The sequence below is a fragment of the Mus musculus genome, chromosome 19, assembly GCF_000001635.26.
Source record: "Mus musculus strain C57BL/6J chromosome 19, GRCm38.p6 C57BL/6J".
In the NCBI taxonomy this organism is placed as follows: domain Eukaryota; kingdom Metazoa; phylum Chordata; class Mammalia; order Rodentia; family Muridae; genus Mus; species Mus musculus.
The window spans coordinates 53,719,638-53,742,888 of NC_000085.6; the positions used below are offsets into that span (position 1 = coordinate 53,719,638).

The following is a 23,251-nucleotide window of genomic DNA, read 5'->3' on the forward strand; positions in this document are numbered from 1 at the left end:
TGGGAAAAATAAATCTAAATGAGCAAAAAAATGTTTTGTATTAGCTCCAGCGAGATGGTGTTACAAGGTTTGCCAGTGACTAGGAACACACTGTAGAGTGAGCATTGGAAATAGAAGTTTCATATTTTTGAGTAACAGACCCAAGGCTGAGCTGAGAGTCTCCACTCTTCCCCAGTAATGCACTGAGACTTTAGGCAGGTCACTCCATCACGGGCACTGTGAAATTATGGGCAAGTGACTTTATGATGCAGTTTACAGGAGCGGTGTCTTCCCTGTTAAGATGCATGGCTTTAATGATAGGATTGCTACCGTAAAGGTGTGGGATCGAGGTTTAGGACCCCCAGAGAAAGGTGCAGAAATGGATGTTTGCCTAGCTCTTGGGTTAAAAACACCACCACTCACAGAAATACCCAGAACTGATAGTGTTTGAGGAATTAAAACATGAATGACCCTGGTTTGATGATTGCGTATCATATATGTGGATTAAGCTGTGGTGCTTCACCCCATATGTAGCACAAATGGATTGTGTGTCAATTAAAAATTTTAAGAAAAAAGAAAACTAAGTTCCCAGAAGCCCCTGTGTGTTCTCTCTGTGTCCCAAGCACAAGACCTAAATGCAGCAGGAGAGGGGGGGAAATCTTTGAAGTGATAACGTTTGGAAATTTAACATATTAAAAATCTGAAGCTTATTTTCTTTGGGAGCCCTTTGATTCTGGCTACTGGGCCTTATCTGTAGTGCGCAAGTCCAGAGAGCGCGGAGGGAGGGCAGTCTTTGTGTTCACTTTTGAAGGGGATAATTTGGCAGTAAAGTTTGAGTTGAAAGGAAAGGCTGTTTGAAGACTGACCTGGTGGGATTGATTCTCTGTGAGGTTTCCTGGAGACGGGCTTACATTGGTGCAGCCCTGGACCTCCAGGAGAGATGCCTGTGGTTTGAAATAAGAAAGATTCTGGCTTTCAAAATCTCCACTGAGAAATGAGCTGTTCCTCTGATGGCTCTTCCTACACATGACTTGTGTTTTGCTTTTTTTTTTTGAGACAGAGTCTCCAGGCCGGCTTGAATGTGTGATGATCATCTACTTCCTGAATCTCGAATTCCTCCAAAAGTACTTACTTTGCTTGCTTTTGTTACAGCTAGAACTGTTTAAATATGGAATTACCCCCACCCCCACCCCGCCCCTGCCCAAGGACTCTCATTTGACAATTTAGTTCTCATCTACTGATGCTATTTTGGGAAATTTGTGGGATCTTTGGGAGGCAGGACCTGACTAGAACCGGATTGCTAAACGACAGGCCTTGAGGTTTTAGCCAGGACCCCTACCCCCTGACCTCACTTCTCGTCCTGTCTCTGCTTCCTGTTCTACTGAGAGGAGTCTCAACTGCATACTCTGTGGCCATAAAGCCTGCTTGCCACTGTGCCTTCCGGACCACGATGGACTGTGTCCCTTTAAACCACGAGCCCACAGAAACCCTTCCTCCCTGAAATTGCTCATCAGGTGTCCTATCACAGCACCAAAGAAAGCAACTCTATGAAGTTCAGTGGCCATCATCATGGGTGTGAAGTGTCAACACTGTGACAGCAGCCACCATGGTGGGTGTGAAGCGACAACAGCGGCTTTGGTTTGCATTGCTCTAACAGCTAATGACAATGAGCACCTTTTAACATGTTTCATTAAATGCCTCTCGTGTATCTTTGGAGAGATGCCTGTCATGACCTTTGCCTACTTTTGGATTTGGTTGTTTTTAAATTGCTGAGTTGTAGGATTTCTTTGGTCTATCCTGGAGGTGTACCCATTATCAGATAGATGTGGTTTGTATGTATTTCCTCCCAGTCTAGGGATTATCCTTTCACTGTCTTTTTAAGATTTACTTATTTATCATCTGTAAGTACATTGTAGCTGCCTTCAGACATTCCAGAAGAGGGAGTCAGATCTCATTACAGATGGTTGTGAGCCACCATGTGGTTGCTGGATTTGAACTCAGTACCTTCGGAGGAGCAGTCAGTGCTCTTAACCGCTGAGACATCTCTCTGGCCCCTCCTTTCACTGTCTTGATGATGTTCTTTGCTGCAGACTAGTTTTTATCTTGAGGGTGTTCTATTTACCGGTGTCTTCCTTTGCCTTGCACTCTAGGGCCATATGTCAGAGACCTGGCACTATTCCTTCTCACACAACTCAGTTCTGTGGTTTAGGCTTTTGATATTTATTTCTATTTGTTTATGTGTCTGTGTGAGGCAATGTCATGTTTGCAGGATGTTAGAAGAGGGTGTGGGATGCCCTGGAGCCGGACTTGAGTCAGTTACAAGCTGCCAGACGTGGGTACTGAGAACTGTACTCAGGTTCTCTGGAAGAGCAGAAAGCAGGCTTCACTGCTGAGCCATCTCTCTGGGCCCACATGTATGTGTTCTTGTATAGTGTATAAAGTAATGGTCCATTTGTTTGCATGTGGGTATCCAAATTTTCTTTTTTCTCTTTGTTCTGTGTTTGGGTGTTTTGCCTACACATATATACATGTGCCATGTGTGTACCTGGAATCTGTAGAGGCCAGAGAAGGTGTTGGATCCCCTGAAACTGAAGTTACAGATAGTTGTGAGCCATCATGTGGGTGCTGGGAATGGAAGCTGGGTCCTCTGAAAGAGCAGCCAGTGTTCTTAGCTGCCGAGCCATCTCTCTGACCTTACAGATTTTCCAGTATGATTCATCAACAAGACTTTTCTTTTCTCATCGAATGGTCTTTTTGAGACACTTGTTGAAAATTAATTAACCGTGTGAGCATGCGTTTCCTTTTATGGGCTGTGTGTTCTAGTCTATTGGTGTTTATGTTTGTCTTTATGCCAGTATGCCACCTCTGGTTACTGCAACTTGTAGATAATTTCAAAATCGGGCAGTGTGGGCTTTCCAGCCTTGTCCTTATTTTTGGAGATTATTTTTGCTATTTGTCTTTTGAGAGCCTGTGTGAATTTGGGGATATTTTTTCCTACTTTTGAAAGAATTCCATTTTGATAAGATTACATTGAATAAAAAATATTTTATGTTTTACAACATGACTATTTGTTTATTAACTATAAAAGTTCAGAAAGGACAGAAGGGAGGTAGCAGAGGCAGACAGACAGACAGACACACAAAGAAATACATTTAAATCTCCTTACATGTAACATCATATCATCTGTGAGAAAAAATTTACTTCTTAAATTTCAATTTAAATGGTTTTTCTTTTCTTGCCTCATTCCTTTGGTTAGAATCTCTAGCCAAATGCAGTAGAGATGGCATCCTTGCTTTGCTCCTGACACTGGGGAAAAGTGTTTCAATCTTGGTTGTCTTTAAATCTTTTAAGTCTTTGATGTTAGGTATGCATTAGCCTTGGGCTTCTCATAGACATTTATTCTGTTGAGAAGGTTCATTCTATCCCAGTGTATTGAGTTTTCATTTTTAATCGTGAACAGGGGTTGGAGTGTTGCCACATACTTCTTCATGCATCGAGCGAATGACTGTGTTACTCTCCTTGTGTTGTTAATGTACTGTGGTTCCATTTATTGATTTCTAAAATCTTGGCCCACCCTTGCATTTGGGGACTAAGTTTCATTTGTCATGTTGCTGTAACAGAATTCCTGAAAAGAAGCAACCCAGGGGAGGGAAGAAGGGTTTGTTTTGACATAGTGTGAAGGGACAAAGTCTGTCACAGTCAGGATGACCTGGTGTCAGAAACCAGAGGTCATGTGGTCACACGGCACCCAGCCTGGGAAGGGTGCTGCACAGTTAGGGTCTTCCAACTTCAGTTTCTGTAACCCAGTAAACCTGCAGACACGTGCAGAGATTGGTTTTCAAGGTGACTCTATATCCTGCTAAGCTGACAGTTGATATGAACCAGGACGGACATGGGGTGCACGTCCTTACTACATTGTCAAGTTCTGTCTCCAAGCCTTCTGGTGATGGTCTTTACATCATTTGTACGCAAAGACCGTTTGCTGTGTAGTTTTCTTTCCTCCTAGTGTCTTTTCTTTTTTTTTTTTTTTTTTTTTTTTTGGTTTTTTCGAGACAGGGTTTCTCTGTGTAGCTCTGGCTGTCCTGGAACTCACTCTGTAGACCAGGCTGGCCTCGAACTCAGAAATCCACCTGCCTCTGCCTCCCAAGTGCTGGGATTAAAGGCGTGTGCCACCACGCCCGGCTCCTAGTGTCTTTTCTGATCTTAATATTAGGATTGTTGTCCTCAGAGAACAGGAAGGGCTTCTCTAGCCTTTTCTGGTTTGCAGAGCACTTCAGGAAGGGTTTGGGTTCTTTAAAAGCTCCGTAGAGGGGGCTGGTGAGATGGCTCAGTGGGTAAGAGCACCCGACTGCTCTTCCAAAGGTCAGGAGTTCAAATCCCAGCAACCACATGGTGGCTCACAACCATCCGTAACAAGATCTGACGTCCTCTTCTGGAGTGTCTGAAGACAGCTACAGTGTACTTACATATAATAAATAAATAAATCTTTAAAAAAAAAAAAAAAAAAAAAAAGCTCCGTAGAACACACCAGCGGGCCTCTCCAGCTAAACGGCTCCTTTCACTGGGAGAAAGTTGATTCCATTGCCTTATCTGTCATAGTGCTTTCCTAGTTTATGCCTTCCCATGGCACTGTGTGTTTCTAGGCACTTTCCCCATCTCCAGCATGAGCATGGACATGGCCTTTGACATTATTTACCTGTTGAGTGCTGGTGATGGGACTTAGGGCCTTGCACATGCTAGGCAACTGCTCTTCCACTGAGCATGACCCAAGCACGACCATTTTAAAACTGCAGGGTTGGTAGGTTAGCTACTCTTCTTCGTTTTACTGAATTACTTTCTTGTCTAAGAATGATACTCATTTTAAATGGCATATTTATCTCAAGAATATATCAAGGAATATGAAGATTTCGCTTACATATATTAACATTAATATATTATATTCTTGTCATATGAAGTGGGAATGCACATATAAATTTATTAAACTACATATATTGTCATTAATATATTCTATTCTTGCCATATTAAAATGGGAGAGTATATGTAAATTTGTCAAACTATATATATTTATCAAACTACATATATCATTGATATATATTCTGTCCTTGCCATATTAAAATGAGAGAGTGCATATGAATTTATTAGACTACATATGAACTGTTTTAACATGCCAATGACATAGTTTAGATTACAGGGCCCCCGTGAAGTTGTTGGTAAACCGTCGTTGTCGATGGATAGGTAGCCTTACGTTTGGTAAACTGGCTTGGTTTTCATGTGGTGTTTAACCTACTTAAGTCTGTCCGACAGAATGAACCAGTGATATATTTGGCTCAGGTTTCAATTTCTCAAGTTTCTCATCGGTAACTGGGTCAGAGAGTTAGGACGGGGCAGACGCACCTGTGTGGGAGGAGATTCATGGGTTCCCCTCCTGCTGGTCCTCGGGCAGGTGTTTTATGGTAGCCAGTATTTATGGAGTATCCCTGTCATGAGACAAGCTCTTCAGTAATCATAGGGATTCCCATGATCTAGAATAGTCTCACACAAAGCACGCAACATCTTGCACTTTGGGAGAACCACGGACCGAGACCATACCTAAGCAGGAACCTTAATCCTCCAAGAACATAGTCCTGATATCCCATTTGAGGTTGGAGCGTGTTCCCCCTGCTCCCATTACTAAGGCCAATCCATCCTTGGGTACAGCTGCTTAGCTGGGTTAGCATGGCCCTTAGGTTGGGAGCTTAAATAACCTTCTTTTGGGGGCCGTAGTGAAGCTGTTGGTAAATATTTGCCGGGGCCTTGGGAATTTTCTAAAACTGTATATGAAAACTGACCACTCTCTCTAGAGAAGAATCTAAGACGAAGTAGGAATTCGTCTCTCTTACCAGAGCAGGAGGCTGGACTCTAGTTAACTCAGGGAAGGAATTGTGCAGAGGAGGGGAGTGAAGAGGTTTAAATTCTTAGTAGCTCTACTCAAGTGATCAGTGGGTGAGAGACTGGGTTAAAATGGTAGTTTTTGAACCACGGGCTTATTGACATCCTTGCACTGACTTTCACCATAAGGAAGCATTTCAGTGTGGGAAAACATGCCTTATGAAGTCACACAAAAAGCTGACGGGGTTAACTTGGGAGTTGTAATGATTTTGAAGCACACTGTTAGCCATGTTGGGAAGGAGTAGCACCCTGAGCCATTGGCCTTCCACAGGAAGGCAGATGTGCGCCAAGAAAGATCAGCAAATATCCAGGTGGTGGGGGCAACGCGCTTTTGCTCTCAGCACTTGGGAGGCAGAGGAACTGTGGATCTCTGTGAGTTCGAGGCCAGACTGGTTTACAGAGCAAGATCCAGTACAGCCAGGGTTACATAGAGAAACCTTGCCCCCCTTTCCATCTCCCCCCCAAAAAAAGACCAGACATCTGTGGTCCAGACCTTGTACCTCCACCTCCTGGGCTGCACTCTAATGGAAAGATCACAGATGTGGTCTTTCAGGTGTTGTTATTTCAAGGGTTTTAAAACTTCTCCACACAGGATTGAATTTCATTAGGACATCCTTAGACAGCAAGAAGAAAGGTGGCATCCTGGGTACTGAAGTCCTTAAGTTTTCTGACTCCTGCTGAGTGATGTCCCATAGTTGCCTGTAGTTTGACTCACATGCTCTCTTGCTCTGCAGCAAGGTTGGAAACTTAGCATGAAATAAATAATTAGATCTCAGCCTCCACAGGTGCGGAGGCATAAATAATCCAAGCGCACACTGCCCGGGCATTCCATACCATGGGCCATTTAGATTTAATGTCCAGGCATTCGCTCGTAACTGAATACGTCAGAGTGCACCTCCTGCCAGGGACAGCGAGGGCTGCTATTTCAGAGCAGCGTGCTAGCCTGTCTGCTGGAAGGCTGCCTCCACCCTCTGACGCTGCTAGAGAGACCCTTTGGCTGGCTTAGTCGCTGAGAAAGTTCACTAGCCCCCGACCTAGTACAGAGGCTGGAACCCATAATGGAGACCTCTTGTGGTTGAAGGAAGTAGGGGAATCTATTAAAGGAAGAACCCAGCTAATGGCCCATTTAACCAGAGCCGTATGGAGAAGTGGACAAGTTCACGGATGGACAGGGATTTAAAAATCTTTACTCTCAGAGTCATGTGTTTGAACCTGAGACCATGTGACTGTTGGGGAGTGACCGAAAGTGGGTGTCGTTTTTCTGCTTCAACAGCAAATCCCGTGAAGGGCACTCAGAGGTAGCAATTCCTTTTCTGGTAAGCAAAGGTGAGAGTACAACTGTTGGCTGTAAGTCTGTCTGCACCGTTCATGTGGCTGTGCACTGGGCACGATCTAGTGAGTTTGTCAAGTGTGCCAAGGCGACTGCACCGTGATGCTCTGTGCTTCCAGAGCATGCGCATGCCTGGCCAGTGCCATTGACAGCGGATCCTGGGAACAGCAGCAGCTATGGCATGGGGTAGGTAGTTGGAAGGCAAACTCTAGGGCCCTTCTCCCCGACGTACTTGCCCAGTCTGTAAGGTGGGCCCAAGCATGTTTCAACAAGCCTTTTGGGGATTCTGATGCCTGTTGAAGCTTGGGCACCATTGACTTGGAGTATTTTGGGCCAGAGAAATAATCTAGGAATCATGCACGTGCACACACGTGTGCACACGCATGCACACCTACTGCTCATCATCTGTGGGATGTCCTGCAGCTGGTTGCAGGAGAATCAGTCAGACTTAAAATACTTAGTTGATAAATATTCCCTGCAGGTGGGCCTTTTCAACCAAACTTAAGCTCCTCCTTTGGCCACGCCCAGTCTCAGGTTTCTAAATTCTTTGCTTAGTCACCTCTAGGGAAATAGGTGTGGTGAAAGGCGAGAGGCATCCTTCAATTACTGATTGCACAAGGAGCCGTTCAGGTGTGTGTTGAATGACTGACTGCCTTGTGTAGGTCTGGGCTGTGGGCACCCTGTCCCCAAGGTTAGAGCTCTGAGGGAGGCATACAGGGAGAGTCACCCTGTGAGTGGCTGAGAGAGAAAGAGGCGCTCACAATGCTACATCTGGGAGGATCTAGATGGGCCAAGGGCACACATGGCTGGGGTGGTGGTTGGGAAAGGCTCCAAGGAGAAAGCGCTTAGCCTGGACGGTGTCTTGGAGGGCAGTCAGGGGGGCAGCAGGATGCCGACAGAAGGGAACAGAGGACTTTATTAATTAAAGTGCTTTCTTCAGCCACAGAGGTGGGGCTCTCTAGTTTACTTTAAAAATTATTTTATGTATGTAGCTGTTTTGCCTGCGTGTATGCCTGTTCATCTCCCGATGCCCAGGAAGGTCAGAGAAGAGCACTGGATCCTCAGGACATGGAGTTGGAGGTGGCTGTGAGCTGCCCTTGGGTGTTGTGAATGGAAAAGTAGCCAGTGCCCTTGACTGCTGAGCCATCTCTTCCTGTCTTGTTTCCTTTTTTCACTGAGTCACACTCATACTGCATACAGTATCCATCTTGAGGAATGTTTACGTACGTCTTCACCCTTGCAAACACTGTTAGGTTCAAATGTGAAACCTTCCTGTCTGCAGCCATCTGGTTCCACTCACCTCCATAACCATAAATTACTTTTGCTGGAGTCTTTTTAGTCTATAGGCTCCCCACCCCCACCCCCCAGGCTCGCTCTCTCTGGCCATATTTATTTCATATATGTGGGGACACTGTCACTGTCTTCAGACACAGCAGAAGATGGCATCGGATCCCATTACAGATGGTTGTGAGCCACCATGTGGTTGCTGGGAATTTAACTCAGGACCTCGGGAAGAGCAATCAGTGCTCATAACCGCTGAGCCATCTCTCCAGCCCCACCTATAGGTTTTCTGAACCCAAATTTTCTTATCCTCAGAGCCAAAGCTTGCCAGCAGATGGAGTATGGCTTTCATTTATGTGATTTCCTTGGCCCACAAAGTATATTTTTAAAAAAGAACATGGCCAACATTTAAAAATTGGGAGTTTCATAAAACATTCAGATTGTCTGGCATGGGGCCGGGGATGCGGCTGGGTTGATAGAATGTATACCTAGCATGTGCTGGGCCCTAGATTTGATTCCCAGCACTGCAGAAACCTTACGTGGTTGTAGACATCAGTAATCACAGCCTTTGGGAGGTAGAGGCAGGAGGATCAGGAGTTCAAGATCACCCTTGGCTACCTACAGAGTTTGGTGCCAGCCTGAGCTACATGAGGCCAGACCCTCCCACCCCCTGCAGTGCAGGCACCTGCCTGCTGTTCACAGACAGGAGAGCTGGGGCATTGCTCATGAGGCTGCTGTGCACGCAGCCAGAGTATGGTACAGTCCTCCTCTGTCAGTCACTTCTGACCCCTCGGAGCCACCACGCTGCCCGTGGCCTGGCCCCTGAGCTGACCTGGGTTCTTACAACCATCACAGATCCTTTCCTCAAGCCTTGCCTCATACCCCATCTCCTAGGAGGCTTCCGCTCACCAGCCCCTGCCTCTCTCGCTAAATGACACCTTTGACTTCCTATTGGCACATCCACACCGCCAGTCCATCCCAAGCCACACATCCACTTACATGGCAGGACAAAAAAAAAAAAATTCCGTTTTTAATTTCAATTTTTGTGTTTTCAAAATGCGTATCAGGTATTTCTGCATGTGTGTCCATACCTGGTGTCCACCGAGACCAGAAGAGAACGTCAGATCCCCAGGACTTGGCGTTTCAGACTGTTGTGAAGGGTGATGGGAATTGAACCTGGGTCCTGTCAAAGAGTAGTTAGTGCTCTTCACCACTGAGCCATACCTCCAGCCCCAAAGGTCTATTTTTTTTTTAAACTAGAGATTGCGTGGCCTCTGGGAAGCTCTTGCTTTTTATTTCTTAAATTCATTTCCTGATGCTCCACACAGCTCTGAGCATGCAGCAGGCCCCAGTCATCACAGGCCATGGACCTGGAGTAAGGAGGCTTCAGGGGAGGCCAGCGGAGGGTAGTCAGAGTCAGAGGAGTCCCAGCCCCTTCCTGCCAGGTGCCCTCCACAGGGGGCCGATGGGAAGCCCGCGTGTCCCCGAGAACCTAGTATCCCTACAAGAGAGCTGATACCCTACGAGGAAGGCACTGACACACGCTTGTCCGGCCACAGGCATCCCAGACAGTGTCACCTAAGGTGCCACCAGAGTTCTCCTCTTTCAGCCTGACAGAGCACCCCTGTCAGGGGATGGCAGGGGAAGGGTCACCGAAGGCATCTCGGAGCTGGGAAAGGAAGGTGTCATTTTGATGGCCATTCCCCTCAGCCTTCTGCCATGCCCCATTGAGAGCCTTGGGCACCTAGCTCCGTCCCACTTTTAGCTTCTGACGCAGTGACACTGATTGCTAAAAGCAACTCGGTTACAAATAACACCACCATGCCTTGTAACACAGCCTCCTCCAAAAGCGCTGCAGACGCTGGCCAAGGCTGCTGACCTTTCCTTGGTAAACCTCTGTTCGCAGAGCAGCCAGCCAGATCACTGCCCTGCAGGTGGGGCAGCAGAGAGCCACCTCATCGGCTGGGGTTCTGTTAGATGTCACTCCGTGTGCAGGGTTCCAAGAATGACTTGGCGTCTTGACAGGGAACATGATAGAATGTCAGGACCTAAGCTAATGCAAAATATGTCTTGCCCAGCCAAGTCATGCACAGGCAATGCTAAGAAGCCATCGGTCCTTCACCATGCACCATGTGGCAGGGGGGCTCACGGATGAGCCCAGTGATGATGGAGATATAGCACACAGTGGCTTCTGGTGCAGAATGTGGGATTCGGAAAAGCAGGAGGGCCTCTCTTTTCAAAAGGCACATTTAAAAAACACCCGCTTCCCGTTCCTCTTCCCCTTCTGACCCCTCCACCCATTTTGTTCCTTCTTCTTTTCTCCTACCTTACTGGGTTTATCTGGTTCATGGTGGGTCATCAACACCAGACTCCAGGTGACAAGCTTGTCTAGGTTTACAGGAGCTACACTCCCCCACCCCCAAGTCTCCCCTGTAGATAAGAACCGGATAGGAACAGTAGGTTTCATGCAAGTGTCTGCCTCGGGCAAGTTAGGTGGACATTAGCAACTATAAAATGATTCTTCAGAGTCCACTATGGGGGAGCTGAATGGATTAACATGAAGATGTGTTTAGCTGCCATCAGAAAACTGGCAGTCTGTGGATTAGAGGGATGTCTGACATTTACTTAATGGGATGACTGGAGGCAGATGCCCCTGGCTTGGTTTGTAGGCTCCACAATGTCTAAGGGGCTCAGAGACTGTCTACCTTTGGTTTTCATGCCTGGAGCCTTTTCTTCACAGACAGTGAGTGACACGGGGCCTGAGGGCGCAGAGACATCAGAAACCAAAGCAAGAAATAAGTTGGGATTGCTCCTTCCGGTAGGCAACAAAAATTCTACCTACTCTGGGGGTGAATGTTTTCAGACCTGTGGCAAGGACTCTGTTTCATTTTGTGTGTGTGTGTGTGTGTGTGTGTGTGTGTGTGCGCGCGTGCGTGCGTGCTTGTGCGTGCAACACCGTGTGTATAGATAGAAGTTAGAGGAGAAGTTTGAAGACTGGGTTCTCTCATTTTACCATGAGGGTTTCAGGGACAGAAGTCAGGTTATCAAGTTTGGTGGCAAGTGACCTCTCACCAGTCCAGAAAATGTCCTTTCTCGACAAAACCCATTGCGGAGACCTGAATTATTTGGGGCTATGATATGGTGAATTGAGACTCCTGTTTCCTTCTCGCTACTTCCGACTGAACCCCGAAAGGTGTCTTCTCACAGCCACAGGCTATGGAGAATTCTTTCCTACAACCTTTCTCCAGCACAGAGTTCCCAGGTAGACTTAATTTTCCTCAACTGCCCAGGCAGGATTCCACTGAGAACTCTACAGGTTATTTCCATGGAAACCAGTGAAGACAGACTCTCCAAACATACCACTGGCGCCTTGTATCAGCCTGGACCATAAGTGATGTGCTGGTCCCATCAATTACTCAGTGGGAACAGTGGGAACCGGGGCTCTCAGTATTAGGACTAAGGCACAGTGTCCCTCTGCTTGGACGTGTTCTGTCCTTTGAATGGTTGATTCTAGGCCTCCTTGGTCCTGTTTTGGGAAATGATTTTTTTTTCTTCCATATTTGCGTGTGCGTGTCCACACACAGGCCTACACACACACACACACACACACACACACACACACACACACACACTGGTGCCGCCCCACTTCAGCGGGAAAGGGAGGCAGTGATTTCATGACAGCTGTCTTTTTGATGAATGTCCTCCTGCCCATGTACACAGGCCATGACATTCCTGCCTTCCCTATTGATAATCTGAAAATCTTGTGAGTCAGGCTGCCTCACCACAGGCCTATCCTGGAATGCCACCGCAGCTCTGGGTTCAGTCTCCAGAGCCCGCGTCAGCAAGGCAAACATTTGCAAGAGCCTGCGGGATTGAGGCTGCTAAGGCAGATGGAATTTACCCCTGGGAGAGAAGAGGTCCCAGGCCTACGGAGTCAAAGAGCTGCAGGCCTGGGGCGTCTGTACTAAGCATGATGCAATTATGTGGTTTTGTTTCAGCCAGCCTCAGCCTTCCCTCCTATCCATCCCCAGACACATTTGCTTTTTGTGGCTCCTTAGCCCTTCCCTCTGAAGCGTGCCCCTAAGCGTGTCTAGCTCTTCCCTCTGGTTTCCAATCTCTGTTAAAGTGCTCAAAGGATTCATCTCCCACTGACTGGGAGGTTTTCCCCTGAGAATCTAGTCATTGTGGTTGCTTCCCTTAAAGCTGGGAGCATGGAGGGTTTTCAGTTGCCTTTGTCTATTGTGGGAAGGATTTGTCTTGTTGTTCTCCTAAGCATGCTTATCCATCTGTCCATCTTCAAGGTGAGCTGGAGACCTCACAGGAGGGAGAGTTCAAGGACCCAGCTCCCTGTGTCGGGATCCCATCATCCCTTCACCGTCGACCCTTGGTGTGGGCGGGCGGCAGTGTCCTGGCTGGTTTTGTGTCAACTTGACACAGCTGGAGCTATCACAGAGAAAGGAGCTTCAGTTGAGGAAATGCCTCCATGAGATCCAACTGTAAGGCATTTTCTCAATTAGTGATCAAGTGGGTAAGGCCCCTTGTGGGTGGGACCAGCTCTGGGCTGGTAGTCTTGGTTCTATAAGAGAGCAGGCTGAGCAAGCCAGGGGAAGCAAGCCAGTAAAGAACATCCCTCCATGGCCTCTGCATCAGCTCCTGCTTCCTGACCTGCTTGAGTTCTAGTCCTGACTTCCTTTGGTGATGAACAGCAGTATGGAAATGTAAGCCGAATAAACCCTTTCCTCCCCAACTTGCTTCTTGGTCATGATGTTTGTGTAGGAATAGAAACCCTGACCAAGACAGGCAGAAAGAGCAGTAACAGTACACACCCCGGATGGTGTTAGCAAGCAGTAAGTCAGCACTTAAGCACTTAACATGGTTCCTGGCATTAGTAAGCATCATGAAAGAGTTGTTTAATAAATAAATCTTGGGCCAGCAATGTAGCCCAGTGAGTAGAGTAATTGCTTACTATCTACGAAGCTCCGGCTGTGGACTCACTGTTGCTGTGGACTCACTGTTGCATGCCTGTAACCCTGCCTTGGCGAGGAGGAAGCAGAGGATCATGTGTGAGGTCGTCCTAAGCCTCAAAACAAGTTGGAGGCTAGCCTGGGCTACAGAGATCCTGTCTCAAAAATAATCTTAGGAGTTTGAGATAATTTGTTGTTGTTTTTGGCTTAGTTCTTAAGGTCTAATTGTATTTTGTTGTTGTTGAGGTAGTTGTATATTGACGTTATATAGAGTTCTGATGTATATATATCATTTATACAGCCCCTCCCCATGATGGCTTATTGCAAAGCTGAAGTATAGCATTACAAGATCAGCACATGTATAATCTGCTCACCCTACTCCAGGACCACACACATTTGTTTGTGCATTTGTATTTAGTCCTGTATACTTTTATCACATGTGTGGGTTCGTGTTTCCCCTCTCCATTCAAGATGCTTCCCATTTCTGTATCACTAGAGTCCACCCCTGTCACCCTTCTGTAACCGTGGGCACCTCTCTCCACCCCGCAACCAAGTCCCTGACAATGATTAGTCTGATATCCACCTCTCAAATGTTACACAAATGGAGTAATATAGTTATGTAAGCTTTGGGGGTTAGCATTTGCATGTGTACTCGTGCACGTATGTGTGTATTTGCATGTATGTAGGCGTGCATGCCTGTGTGTATACATGGAGGCCAGAGGTCAACTTTGAGTGTCATTCCTCAGGTCTGTCTGCCTTGTTGCTTGAGGCAGAATTGTCCCCCAATTCGCCTAGGCAGGTGACCCCCTGATTCTGTGTCTCCAGCACTGGATCACAACAAGCTCATACCACCGATCCACGTACCACTCATGTAGGCCCTGTGGACTGCAGCCAGGTTCCCATGTGTGGGTGGCTAGCACTTTACTGACTGAGCTAGCTTCTCACGGGGTTAATTTCTTTATGCAGCCCAAGTTCCTGAATTTACTTACCCAAGTTGTTGGGTGATCTGTCAGAGTTCATTCTTTTAACTTGTGTATTGGTTTTCCACAGAGTACATATAATTCAACTGGCCGGGCGTGGTGGCGCACACCTTTAATCCCAGCACTTGGGAGGCAGACTATAATTCAGCTGGTTACCCATTTGCCCCATGAGGGATATCTGGACCCTTTCTGGGTTGGTTTGGGGCTATTGTGAAGAAAAGTGCTATAAACATTTGCATGCAGGTTTTTGCAAAAAAACATGTTTCACTTCTTTGGGATAAATGCTTAAGTCTCACGACAATTGTACATTTAAACTCACCATTTAAATAGATACCAAATAATACTTATTTATTTAAACATTATAGTGAGACTTTCTTGGATCCACCAGCTGTATAAATAACGACACAGACGTTTATTAATATTTTAAAGCTTAGGTCTTAGCTGGGCAGTCTCCTGACCACTCTATCCTGACAAATCCTGTCCTTAAGTCTCACCATGAGGCCAGATGTACCCCTCCGCTCTGCACACTTCCAAGTCTTCTTCCAGAGTCCCTGTCTCTGCCTGGAGGTCCTGCCTTCCACTTCTTGTCCAGCTATTGGCCGTCAGCTATTGATTCAAGCCAATCAGATACAACTCTAGATTGCCTTGGGCAGATGAGCAAGGAACAAATATTTATGAAACAGGAGACCAGTGGTGGGCTGTAGAAAGGTCAACACCAATATCTGACTAGTATTTAGCTCTTTGCCAATGCAGAATTAACAATTGAATATACAGAGAAACACCTTCACATGATATAGCCCGACAAAATGTGTATTGTATTATTTACTTTTTGCCTTGCTATGACAAAATGTTTAACAAAAATCAACTTAAAGAAGGTTTTATTTTTGGCTCATGGTGCAAGACAAAAGTATAGGCAGCTGGTCGCATCACGCCCCCTGTTGGTCAGAAAGCAGAGTCAGCAACATTGTCCACATCAGGATGTGAGCTTCTAGTCTCACGTAAAACTCCATAGAAATAACTGGATTCATCAGCAAGGCAATTCTAAATCCTGCCAAATTGACAGTCAAAATAAGCTGTGTATGTGTCCCACTTATACAGTCCTCCAGTGGTAGGTAACACTTTGCAACACACAGCAAACTTCGACAGGCTGATGTTAGCATGGCCACCATTTACCTACCTGGCTTATATCTCCCAACCTCACTCTTCCTCATCTCGACATACATTTTATTGATTGGAATTTCTATATGAAATTTCCTTCACCAGACAAATAAATCATTTAGCCTCATTCAAGTTCTGAGCACATGGGGACTCTTTGCTCTAAGAGCCCATGAATGGCTGCCAGGCCATTTCCCAAGGAGCCCTCGTTGTCACCTGAAATCTGTGAACTGGGCCTCTGCCCTGTCTCTATTTGCGTGATGGTCTTCTAAGCTCCCAGAGTGATCTACTAAGAATTGTTTATGAAATCTGGGGCATTTCTAATCCAGAGTTATGAGCGCTTCCTCATTCCTCTCACGAAGGCCCAAGAACCACATAGTCACGTCTGGCACAGCGATAGCCCTGCTTCTCAGCGCCTGTTCTATGTATTAATTGCTTTCCTCGTTGCTGTGGCAAAATCCATTACATGAATCAACCCAAGGGAGGAGGGTTTATTATGTCTTAGAGTTTGAAGAAATGCAGCCCATCATGGAAAGCGACACAGGAAGGCTGGCTTGCCACACTGCATCTGCAGTCAGGAAGCAGAGGTGAACGCTAGAACTTGGCTAACCTTTCCCTTTTTATTCAGATGTCAGTGAGGGTAGGTCTTCCCACCTCAACATAATCTAGAAAATTCTTCAGACATGCCCAGAAATGCAGACTTGAAGTTGGCAACCAAAATATACCATCATTACCCCCCTTCCGTTTCCTCTCACTCTCCTTTCTTCTTTATATTTACTTATTTATTTCTCTATTTTTTGAGATCGGATCTTATAGCCAAGGGTGATCTTGGATTTCTGATTCTCCTGGCTTCAACTTCCAGTCTCTGGGATTATGAAGCCCAGCTTGTGTTGTACCTTTGAATTTATAGAAGGCACTGAATTGTTCTATAAATATTAAAACAGGACACCAGATTTCCCATCGTGTCCAGCACTGTATAAGGAGGGCAGGAGATTGAAAGAGTTCTGTGATGAATCTTGTGTGAAAGACATGTTTTTTTTTGTTGTTGTTGTTGTTTTAATTAGGTATTTTCCTCGTTTACATTTTCAATGCTATCCCAGAGGTCCCCCATACCCACCCCCCCCAATCCCCTACCCACCCACTCCCCCTTTTTGGCCCTGGCGTTCCCCTGTACTGGGGCATATAAAGTTTGCAAGTCCAATGGGCCTCTCTTTGCAGTGATGGCCGACTAGGCCATCTTTTGATACATATGCAGCTAAAGACAAGAGCTCACAGGTACTGGTTAGTTCATAATGTTGTTCCACCTATAGGGTTGCAGTTCCCTATAGCTCCTTGGGTAATTTCTCTAGCTCCTCCATTAGGGGCCGTGTGACCCATCCAATAGCTGACTGTGATCATCCACTTCTGTGTTTGCTAGGCCCCGGCATAGTCTCACAAGAGAGAGCTATATCTGGGTCCTTTCAGCGAAATCTTGCTAGTGTATGCAATGGTGTCAGCATTTGGAAGCTGATTATGGGATGGATCCCTGCATATGGCAATCACTAGATGGTCCATCCTTTCGTCACAGCTCCAAATTTTGTCTCTGTAACTCCTTCCATGGGTGTTTTGTTCCCATTTCTAAGAAAGGGTAAAGTGTCCACACTTTGGTCTTCGTTCTTCTTGAATTTCATGACATGTTTTATCATGGGTCTGGGTCTCAAACCGTTGGGAACAAAAGCCATTAGACTGTGCAATCAGATTACAGAAGGCTTGAAAAGGCCCAGGAGATAAAAGGGGTGGGGTGGGAGGTGAGGGTTGAGGGAAGAGGAGTCTGAGACAGAGTTGATAGTGTTGGTGACCCCAGTACCAAGGCTTGGGGAGTTGACCGTGAAAATTTCTGAAGTATTTGAATCTGAAGAAAAGCTATGTCATCATCATCGTTGTCGTCGTCATCATCATCATCATCACAAGATATTTGTTTTAGTTAAAGACAAGGGTCATTGGAGAGTCATGGATTCACCCAAAAGGATATTCTTTAAATGCAAGAGGAAAGTGGAGAGCCAGACCGCATGGCACCAGCGTGTGATGCTGCTGCAGCAGGCTGAGGCAGGAGGATCCAGGCGTGAGTTGAAGGCCAGGCTGTGAAACTTGGTGAGGCCATATCTCAAAATAAAAATTGAAAAGAAAGAAGGGAAAAGAGTAATCCCTGAAACAAGCAGAGTAGAGGTCCTGCCTAGCGTGGTGAGGCCCTGGGTTCACTGCAGGAGGGGAGATCTCAGTGAGGGGCTGCTGGGGCTAGCCTCCACCACCACCACTCTGCTTTCTCCCTGCACCCGCTCTGCCCTCCCAGCTCTCATGGGATGCTACGGCCTCTTCCTGGTGAGTCCTCAGTTTCATGGAGAGAAAGCAAAACTCAACGAACACCAAACCAGATAACTTCTGTTCTCTGTTTGACAAAACTGATTTCAAGGCAAATTGTGTGGACGGGGTCATTGTTGTTGTCCTGATTTTTCTTTAGTTTGCAAAAAAAAAAAAAAAAAAAAAAGATTGAAGACCAGCCCATTTAAGCTTTAATGAAACAGAAAATGTTTCATGTCCCAATTAAAATGCCTCATTTAGTGAAGAAAATTACTACTACATTTTACATTCTGATGTGTTGTTACTGCATTTTTAAACACAAATAAAAGCTCCAGGTGTGCCAGGCATGGTGGCGCATGCCTTTAATCCCAGCACTCCGGAGGCAGAGGCAGGTGGATTTCTGAATTCGAGGCCAGCCTGGCCTACAAAGTGAGTTCCAGGACAGCCAGAGCTATACAGAGAAACCCTGTCTCAAAAAAACCAAAAATAAATAATAAATAAATAAGTAAATAAAAATGTAGGCAGAGGCAGGCTGTGGGATTGAGGCCAGCTTGGTCTACATAGACAGGGCCAAGTCAGCCACAGGTATTTAGTGAGACCACTCTCTATAAAAGTAACAGATGAAAGAGCCTCTGAAGACAATACTTTTTCTGATTGCTTGAGCTATGTTGCTCTATGTCTCACCAAGGTCAGGATGTTTGGAAATTCTAGACCACTATTAAGTCTCATCCCTGATATTTTGTAGCTGTGTTTGTTGACTTTGATCTATAGTGTCTTCATAGCTGGCTTCTGCCTCTTTCTCTGCAAAATTGTAGCACTTGGTACAGGCTGATGATCTATGGTACTTGGAGTAGGCTCTGGCAGGTGGAAAGTTCTTAAGAAATATAAACTGTTTCTGCTTCATTTTCCATACATGGTACCCATGCATCTCTGGGATAGCCTCACACCTGGAAGGTACCCACGTATCTCTGGGCTAGCCTCATACTTAGGGATATCCAATTACTGAGCTGCATCCCCTTTCTTGCCTTTCCCCAGCTCAACAGTTCTGCTAGACATTCACTGAAGGCCACGGGAAGTTGCACAGAGTACTATAAGATGTGTCTATCAGAATCAAGCCTGGTGGCGAGAGCTGTTCTGGTCTATCCTGAGCCGGAAGGGATGGGGATCCAAGCTGGAGTGTTGAGCTATCAGAAGGGTAAACCCCAGTCATATGAGTGTCCCTCCTCAGCTGGGGGTGCCAGGGTTTTGCAGCTGTTGCTCAGAATAGCAGAGGCTTGGGTGTAGCGGAGCGCCGTGACAGACCACTTTTCTTTCTCTGGCCTGACCCTTGCCTCCTCCTGGTCCTCATAATTGCCCAAGAATGTGTCCAGGCCTTTTGGTGGCTTTTGGGAGCCCTTTATAGCAGCTAGGAAGGAATTCGTGGTATTCTCATCATGTTTAAGAGCTTATACAGGACCCAGCTCATGTTGGACAGGAAATGAACTTCAGGCACCCAGAGAGACTGTGCATGGCTGCTTAACATGGCTGGTTTACATTGTAAAAAACGAACCTGTTGCCATTTAAGTGGCCGAAGAACATTCTTAACTTTACAGAGTTTAATCTGCAGTTGATAGGTTTTCTTTTTTTTTTTTTTTTTTTTTTTTTTTTTCCTTCTTAAGAGAGTGATCTATTCGGTATGACTTATTTGGAGTAGTGTGAAGGAAATGGTTTTTAATAAAAAAAAACTGGAATTGTGGTACAAATCTAGTCTACAACAGTGATCTTCTGAGGTAAATAATCTCAGATGTAGATCATAAAATAGACATAAAACGGAGCTTAAGCATTTACTTCTGCTAACCTGAGAGTCCAGAATGCGCGGTAAATATTCTGTAGTACTAGCTGCATGGCCAATTCATTTCAACTGGAAAATAAAAACCACTAGTGGACGTATAACTTCATTAAGGACACGCTAGAACGTAACTTTTACGTTGCTTCTGCTGGCCATAGTGCTGTCCTGCAACATGTCCCTGGGATTTTTACAATAAGCAAGAATTATTTATGTTATAGAGGGAGAGACAAACATACAATTTTGACTTAGATTCTAGGTAGCAGTCTTGAGGATTTGGGGACCTAGCACTCCTATCCCCAAAGTCAACCCCAGGAAAGGAAGTGAAGTTCAGGGCAGAGTTTGAAACCAGCCGGCAGGTGTTTGAGGGTGGCTCAGACTATGCCAGAAATATGCAGTGGGTGTTCATAAACGCAGGGAGGATGACGTGGGCCCAAGATACCATTTTATATCAGGCATAGATGGAATTTTATTTCACTTTAAGTTCTGGGCTATCAATAGCCCTTTCCTTTTTTAATTTAAAACATTTTTAAAGCATGTCTTCCTCATGCCTTAATCGCAGGTCAGAAATGGGCTGCTGCTGGCCCACACCTCTGCTTGCCTTTGAACCAGGACAGGAGCGACCTTCTGAAGCGGGGTCAGGTTCAATGTGAGATAAACAGCTTGTGATTCTAAACCCGTGTTGACATGTCATCCGCACTGGACAATGTGGTGTTGCTAATGCCCTCCTGCTGCTTGTGAGATGGCCAGGATTTAAATGCTGGGAGGAGGGGATGACTGGTATTTAGATGCTTGCCTGCCATGGAGATGGTCATTCCACAGCAGACACAGCACAGCAGAATAGACACTCAGCTCCTATGCGCAAAACCTAGCAAAGGAGGCAGGTAGAAAGGTTATCTTCTGTTCCACTCTTCGTTTATGTGTCTGTAGGCAGAAATGCTTTGACTAAATATATATATATATATATTTTTTTAAATCTATTTATTTATGTGGGGGACTGAAGAGAATGCCCAGTGGTTAAGATTCAAGTTTGGTTCCCAGAATTCACAGATCAGATCACAGCCATATGTAACTCCAGTTCCAGGGAGCCTAATACCTGCATCTGGCCTCCACAGGTGCTAGGCATGTGCACTGTTGCAGACACAGACTCTATGTGAGTCCCAGGTGCTGGGACTTTGAAGGAGGGCAGGTGACACAGCAGTTAGTCTGCTGGTTCCATCGCTGAGGGACCATGAAGACTTTTCCATAAGAAAATTGTCTCTCACAGCCAGGGCTATACAGAGAAACCCTGTCTCGAAAAACCCAAACCAAACCAAACCAAACCAAACCAAACCAAACCAACTAACCAACCAACAACAACAACAAAACCCAAGAAAATTGTCTCTCAATGTCACCTTGGGGGAGGTGGTGAGGCATACAGATGATGTCATCCTGGGGGTAAGGCGTACAGATGATGTCACCCCAGGGGTGGGGAATGCAGATGGTGTCACCCTGGGGGTGGGGTATGCAAATGGTGCTCCCATGGGGGTGGGGCATGCAGATGATGTCATCCCAGGGGTGGGGCATGCAGGTGATGTCATGGGAGTGGTGGTGGTGGATACAGATGCTATCCTGAGGGTGGGGGATACAGATGATGTCACCCTGGGGATGGGCCATGCAAATTTTCCAAGGCTCTTGAGAGAGGTGGTGTGGGAGGAAGACTCTTGCTGTCACAGAACACAGAGACCACAGAGTAGGTCTCAGGATGGGAGTGTTTCTGTGAGACTTGAAGTGACAGGTGCTGAGGGAGACATCAGACTTTCCCTCTCAGCTACCCTTTACTTAGCAGGCCTGGGAGAAGCTAGGAGGAGCAGTCTGGAGTAGGGAGCCATGAGGTCAGATCAGTGTGTGTGTGTGTGTGTGTGTGTGTGTGTGTGTGTGTGTGTGTGTGTGTGAGAGTGTGTGTGTATGTGTGTGTGTGTATGTGTGTATGTGTGTGTGTGTGTGTGTGTGTGTGTGTGTTTGTGTGTGTGTTTTCCGAAGCCTTTACCACAGCAATAGCTCTGTCTGGTCTGGAGAGAAAGGAACAAGAAAGCCTCGCAGCAGTGGTGAAATTAAAGCTTTGAAACGAACTGTGTTGTCTTAGAAATCTAAGCAAGACTGGAAGTGGCTAAAAAACTAAAGAATTGGGTTGAGCTGACTTTAAGAAAGCTCTCACCACCGGGGTAGGGAAAGAAGTTTGTACTGCCCAGAGGGGCAGCTTGGAAAGCCAAAAGCACCCACGTGTATACATAAAGAGTCAGGACTCTCCTTCTCTGACTGTCCCAGGAGAATCAGCCACTAAGTCACTTACAGAAGAATTCCTTGCATATTATACATCAGCTATCCAGAGTTTTTCAACTGTGTTTTTTCCTTACCTCTGAGGGTTCTGAATTCCTAGACAGCAACTATATATATATATACATATATATACATATACATATACATATACATATACATATACATATACATATACATATACATATACACACATATATATATATATGTATATGTATATATATATATATATACACACACCTTTTTTTTTACATCTATAGGTATTTTGCTTGTACATATGTCTGAGCATCTTGTGCTGTAGTTATCATAGAAGCCAGTAGAGGGTGTCTGCTCCTAGGAACTGGAATTACAGATAATTGACTGTAAGAGAAGCCAGGTTCTCTGCTACTCTCTGGTGGGCTGGTTCACAGTCGTGGCACTTGGTCCATGATGGAAAATGAAGTCTTGCTCTGCTTAGAGACACCTGGGGGTCTGGTGTGGCATTACAGATAATCTGTACTGTGGGTGCTGGGACCCAAACCTAGGTCCTCTGGAAATGCAGCCAATCGGTAACCTTAACCACCGAGCCCTGCCACCCCCAGTCTTACATCTGGTGTGAACCTTTTCTTACCGTTGGGATAGAAAGGTTGGCTTTGTACTGGATAGAAGAACCATCTCAGTGCTGGCAATAGTAACCGCAGAAGAGGTGGTGGGAGCCAGACAATCCGTGTCCTGCTTCCCATGTCTTTGAATTGCCACGAAGCCATGTTTTATGTCACTCTGTGTCATTCTCAGAGCAGGACCTGATGCATGAGCTGTACAAGGCACACAGTTCCAGTGAGATGACTGCTAGTTAACTGTGGGTTTGGGGCAACACACAGCTCTTCCTCCCATTTCTTTCATTTTGAAGATTGCCTGTGCCTATGTGTGTTGGTAGTGATTATTTTAATACTTTGCATAGAGTTTAAGCTACAGGCCAGTACAATTTAGTAGCTGCTGTAATGATCTGAGTGTGGCATGAGGAGACTCTCGCTCGAATGTTTCAGTCCTTGTTGAATGAAACTAATAAGGATTATTCTAGAGACTCCAGTAATTACCTTTCATTTTTGTCATGCATGCAATGCATGCAAACATGCAGGCACAAACACATGCACGCACGCACGGACACACACAAGTG

General features: G+C 45.9%; 1 protein-coding gene across 3 annotated transcripts in view; it reads left to right on the plus strand.

Annotated features, from left to right (window-relative positions):
• The window catches only part of Rbm20 (RNA binding motif protein 20), a 206,095-nt gene that overhangs the window by 58,649 nt on the left and 124,195 nt on the right, over positions 1 to 23,251 (plus strand). The window contains exon 1 of one of the 3 annotated variants that reach the window (XM_011247372.2): positions 6,966 to 7,423. The exons of the other annotated variants lie outside the window; for them this stretch is intronic. Coding sequence (XP_011245674.1) covers positions 7,419 to 7,423 — 5 coding nt within the window. The 5' untranslated portion in view covers positions 6,966 to 7,418. Of the gene's footprint in view, positions 1 to 6,965; positions 7,424 to 23,251 lie in introns of those variants that run through there. 3 annotated transcript variants of the gene reach the window in all.